The 5,852-nt window shown below is 39.3% G+C and overlaps 1 protein-coding gene across 1 annotated transcript in view; it reads right to left on the reverse strand.

Annotated features, from left to right (window-relative positions):
* Nucleotides 1-5,852, reverse strand: part of LOC104496639 (microtubule-associated serine/threonine-protein kinase 2-like) — a gene marked incomplete at both ends in the record, with an annotated part of 34,643 nt that overhangs the window by 13,803 nt on the left and 14,988 nt on the right. The window contains one exon of the mRNA XM_010139789.1: nucleotides 2,704-2,858. Coding sequence (XP_010138091.1) covers nucleotides 2,704-2,858 — 155 coding nt within the window. The remainder of the gene's footprint in view (nucleotides 1-2,703; nucleotides 2,859-5,852) is intronic.

Raw genomic sequence — 5,852 nt, forward strand, 5'->3', positions numbered from 1 at the left:
AAAGAGTCAGTGCCAGTTCTTTGGTGTAGAAATTCAGAGGATCTCAAGTAAGGCATGATTAGTTAAGTGATGAATATCTTCAAGCCATGGCAGAACATCTCAAGCAATGGAGGTACTACCAATTTATCAGCACACCTCTGGCAATGCTACCCTCCACGACTTGTACACTTTGTTACTTTTTTCATGCAATCATTAAGACTGTTCTGTACGAACAGAATACTTGCTGCTAAGCAGAAGAAAATGGTAAATTAGCTAGTCAAAGAAGTAAATTGTTCCAAAAGTTATCTCAAGGCAATACTCCCCTCTATCTAGGAGCATAAAAGGATCATCTGATACTTCTAAAAAAATCTTGGGTTAGAGACATCCTCAAAAATCTCCTAGTGTTTGACAGTGACAAGATATCAGTTTCTTCCTCATAAAAAGACATGTAAGGCTGCAGTCATAAAGGATGAAAAATGAATACATGTTAACAATCAGTCATAAATATCAGACCATCTTTTAAATTCCAAATCTGTGACTACCAATTAAGGAAAATGCCTGAAGTACTGTGTTCATCTGCTTTTCATTAAAGCTGATCAAACAAGGCCATTACACGCTTATGAAAACACTACATTTTTAGGAAACTCCTGTTTAATTTTCAACACATTAACTGCTCAGATTTTATTATGTTATTTGTTCGCTTTTTCAGTAAAAATATCTCTCACCATGTGAGTTATCTCTATCATGTGGGCAAATAAATAAGCAACTGTGCAATGAATAAGGTCCTCACATATGTCAGTACTTGATTGTTTACAAGGACACACTACCCTCTGTCAAAGAAGGTTTTTACTCCTGCAAACATCGCTCCAATTGGTTGCATTGACATATCAATTTTCCTTTGAGGTGCAGGGACCAATGTAAATGCTTGGTAGTGCAAGGATGCCTTAGAGTTGCACAGCATCACAGTGCTAGCAATAAGGAAAATAGGAAATGAATCTGGCACAGTAACCTTAAAAAAATTAAATTACTTCACTCTACACGTACTATATGATAACTGCTTCTAAATTGGCTCACAGGAGTACCATTCTCAGCAAGCTGATAATCTGTATTAACAAGGAAAAAAATAAAATTGGACTCTTCATTTTATTGTTTATACCACTCTTGCATTAGCAAGAGTATCTTACACTTCATTATGCCAACAGTACTATGTCAGTGTTAGAAAGGACAATAATTACTTTAGTGAGGTGTGGTCTACCCAGTAGCTGTCCTTTCTATGAAGAATTAGTACTACTACAGCTAAGCTACTCAGCAATAGTCAGCATTAAGAGTGGCAGCAGGAGGACTGAAGTAGGACTATTGTTCAAAGAGACTTAGTACAAATCACATAACTAGTCTTTTACTACACGGTAATTTGCAGAGATCACAGGCTAAGTGTGCTACTACCCATAGTACTTACCTGGTCCTGTAGATTACTGTGTAACTACACTTAGTAGATCCATATGCAATTACCATGCAGCCTGCACTGAAGTTTAGAACATACAAATAATTACAAATAATCATGAAAGGTCAGCTCTGCCATGACACCACACGACACTCGCCATGGATTTTTTTTGTTTGTTTGTTTTTTGTTGTTTTTGTTAGCCTAGCCTGTTTCGCTCCATTCTGTTACAAATCCTGGCCTAGGTCCTGAGCTGGGCACACTGATTCAGTATTTCCAGTCCGCAGAGTTTCTGAATCTTGTCCATTAATCATCATGGCTTGGCTTCACGGACAAAGATTTGGGTGTCCGTTAATATAAAGGTGATATCTGCCTCTGACACCCTCTGCTGAGACACACCTCCTCACCCCCTGCTTGTATACAACCTTTTCTTTCACAAGATGCTGCGTCTGCGGGCATGCACCTCTAGACTTAGTCTGGCACTCAATATATAGCAAAAAGTAGGGCTTTTGTCACAATAGAAAATATTAGTGGATTTATTCAACATAGTTGTTAGAGACCTGAAAGAAAGATTGCCCAGAGAATTTGTTGAATCTCCAGCTTGGAGATAGTCAAAAGCCACCTGGACATGGTCCTGGGCAATCTGCTCCAGCAGTGGTTTGGACAAGATGACCTCCAGAGGGACCCGCTTCAGTCATTCTGTAATTCTGTGAAAGATGACGCTCTTGTTGCTTCTGGGTTTAAGTATAGAAAAATCAGCTGCTCAAGGAAATAACCCCTGGGCAGCTGTCTTTGAACAACCCATTCTCTGAAGTAACTGCTAATGCAGAAGTATTTTCAGCAGTATTACAAAATTGCTCTTGGGTGCAATTCTGTTAAAGGTTTTGACTTCACCTACTCTGGTTTCCATACCCCTTGAGAAGCACTGCTGGAAAAGTTATTAACAGTGACTGTAACCACTTCCTTAGATTATGGCAGCAAAATACTGGGAAAAAACTTCACCAAAGTAAATCTACATCCTGCTTGTGGATGATGTTTTTGGAGTTAGTGTGAAGATACAAAAGCAGACTATGCTAACCATTTTGCAACCCAGACCCTCAGCATCAAATGTAAAAAACCAAAAGCATCCTTTCTGATTAGGTGAGGTGGGTTAAACATTGATGAAAATAATTTCAAAAACATGTAACGAAACAAGTACAAATGACTATTCTTAGATCTAAAAGCACACTTAGAAATACAATATGTGTCCCACATCTTAAAAATTCAACAAACAACCTGAAGCTCACCTGAGACTGCGAGATCGAGGCCTCAAGGCTGGAGAATGGCGCCCTTCCTCATCAGTGATGCTCTCAGTACTGAAATGCTTTGTCAGGAAATGAAGTTCATCTGCCGTGGGCTGAAAGGGCAGCTGGTGCAGCTTCTCCTGGGATGAGCATGATGACTGAGTACAGAAAAAAATACAGAAAAGAAATGCACTAAACGCATGCATAGGGGTCAGCTAATGAATGGAAGAGGAACGGGTTCTGCCAGACACTGCACACTCCAGCGGAAAAGAAAGCTACTTATCAGACCAGGTGCCTCTTTTTATCATTTTCGTTAGGCTTAGCCAACCCTTAAATACAATGACCAAACTGGTGAGATCGGGAAAACTTTGGAAGAAGGTGAGGGAATCATGGCATCTGATTCTGGAACCACTGCATCTGATCATGCAGGTACTTTCCTATTGGGAGACAGAAAGGAAGGTACGTGAGTCCCAGTGCTACCCTGGAAAAGACAAGGAGGTTCCTGGAGTGGTGAGCAACTTTCTTTCCTTTTCCCTCATGCTCTCTTAGCTCAGGAGTTTCACTGGCATGCAGAATGCTATGGAGCTGTGTGGACGTGAGAGTTTTTGCTGATTATTGGCTCTCATTGGAAGTTGCTATTGTAAATGGTCAGGTGTCTTCTGTAACCAAGTAGGCAATAATAAAGTCAAAGTAGCTGACTTTGCAGAGTTGTAAGACCATCAGAGGTTCTTCTAACAGAGTTATATAGCTTGCTCATCTTCAAGTAAGTTGATGCATTTATATGATACACATCCTGTGATAATGATAGACACGAAACTGTTTTAATTCTTGAACCTCAAGAAACGTAAGATTAAAACAAGTATTTGTGGAAAGTGTTAATAACGTCAAATGTTGGATGTTTCAGGGGAAAACGCTGTAGGTCAAACTAACAAATGGATTTTTTCTTGTGTGATTTTTCAATGCCCCTTTCCATTTTACAAAAGTAAGAAAACACATATTATATAAGGACAAATTAAAAATCCTGTTTAAAAACAAAGGGGAAAAAAAAAAGGGCTGAATAACCAGAGTAGCACTGAATAACACCAGTGAGCCTTATTAAAAACATCATCCTAATCTGTTCCAAGGCTCCTCATTGATCTGATTACATTAAATATGTACGCTGTTCCAGACAAAAAACTTTTTCTTCTGCTGCAATGACTCTCGCTGAAACTGGAAAGCACTGCACTCTAGTACCAGAAATATTGGTACGATGGAATTACACAATTTAACATGTATTACCAAGGCTTTAACTCACCTAACATGTTTTTCTAGACTTGTTTGCTGTTGACGGTTTTTGGAAAAGAAAGTTAAGAAGTATGACCAAGCAATGAAAGCCAAATGCTGTCAAGGCTTTTCATAGAGTCCTGCATGTTTGTAATGTTGATAGCAAAGAGAAAATACTCTGCAATCACCTAAAACGGGTACATCCAAATTTGTCAACAATGTAACAGCTACACTTGAACTGAGTTAAAACTAAACAGATTGTTACAGATACAGGCAGAGTCTTCTCTAGAGAATTATAGCCAAGACTGAGATGGAGATCTAAATGTGAGAACTTATGAACCTAAAGATCGTATTCTTTCATAAAAATATAATTGGCTCCAGACCCCAGATCCATCCCTTCTGCACTGCACAGAGGGATTTACAGAAGAGAACCCCCTTGAAAGCCTTGGGACTGGCACAAACTTCCCAAGTGTGGCTGGACCTGCAAGCCACCACCTTTAACGTTTTCCTTCAGGCAGGTCTAGGAGCAGGGATCATGTTGGGAAGTCATCTCCACCATGGCATCCACACAGTGATCATTATCCAGATGGTGTATCAGCTTACACTGGTCTAATCCACACTGAATCCAAGAAGGAGAGCCTGAGTGTTTGACAGCCCTTAGCCCACAGCCATTTAGCTGTGCACACTGCTGAAGCCAAATATCAGAAAGATTCTCTCCCTGTAGTACAGAATTATGCAAGCCCTGTTTGATTTTCAGAGCTTTTTTGATGTCTGTCTTTGTGTCTTAAACAATACATGGAGTGGAAAAAAGTACCTGCCTATGAAAAAACAGTGACACTTCTCAAAGAAAAAGTACCTGTCAGCTGATACCCCACTCATGATGAACAATACCAATCCTGCAATACAGCCGAAGAGCTAAAGCCCCTGTCTTACAAACCTGCATTAGCAGGTACTCAGGTTCTGCCGTTATAAATAGTTGTCTTATTCAAAACAAAATGAGATAAACTACCACATTAAGGAAGGTTAGCACGTAATTACTAGAGTTAGGAAAGAATCGAAATTGATAATCTAGAAAAAGCATTAAAAACTTTACATCTCTCCCAACAGCAAAATCACTGGGGAAGCAGGGCTAGACAACTCATGGATGACACAACAAAATCTTCCCTCCACTTCCTCTCCTTAAAAGCAATCAGATAACAAAGTTTGTAATTCCAGAGAATAATTAAAGAAACCCTGAAGATAAAGACCACAATGAGAAATGGACTTTCCTCTGCCTGTAGCCGCCTTAAGGCATACATCTTTCAATGAAAAAGCCTGAAAGCACAGTGAAACATTTCTGAAGTATTGATTTTTAAGTAATCACATCGCTGTATTTGGTATTTGCAGCAGACTAACACAAACACCCCCTGGTGTCTTAATTATAGATGCAGAATTAGCCAACTCTTCTTCAGTAAAAAAACTCAAGCTAATACTACAGTAGGTTATAGATTAACTCCGTATATAGAAAATGAATAGCAGATTAGATGTTTAAGAATAAGTGTATATTGGCCCATTCAACCGGCTTTTCCATATTTACCTAACTTGAAAGAAGTCTTTAGCTTTTTCAGTGTTGGTCTGGTAATATACACCTATTCTTCATGATTTGTATGGAAAGGAAAAACGTGTATTTTTTAAAATTGTCATCCCTCATTTGGAAGCAAAAAATAAAGCAGAATCTACAGCTTTCCACTGACCTTAGACTAGGTAAATATCTTAGTTTGTTCAGTTGGTTGGTTGGTAGAGCAGCTGATCTACGACCACAGAGATGCAGGTCAGCTCTAACTGCCACACAGAAACTCAGACCAGCAGGATATAGAACTGAGGCTCCTCTTCTTTCTTACTCCTTTCCT

Source organism: Buceros rhinoceros, unplaced genomic scaffold (genome assembly GCF_000710305.1).
Source record: "Buceros rhinoceros silvestris isolate BGI_N320 unplaced genomic scaffold, ASM71030v1 scaffold14337, whole genome shotgun sequence".
Taxonomy (NCBI): domain Eukaryota; kingdom Metazoa; phylum Chordata; class Aves; order Bucerotiformes; family Bucerotidae; genus Buceros; species Buceros rhinoceros.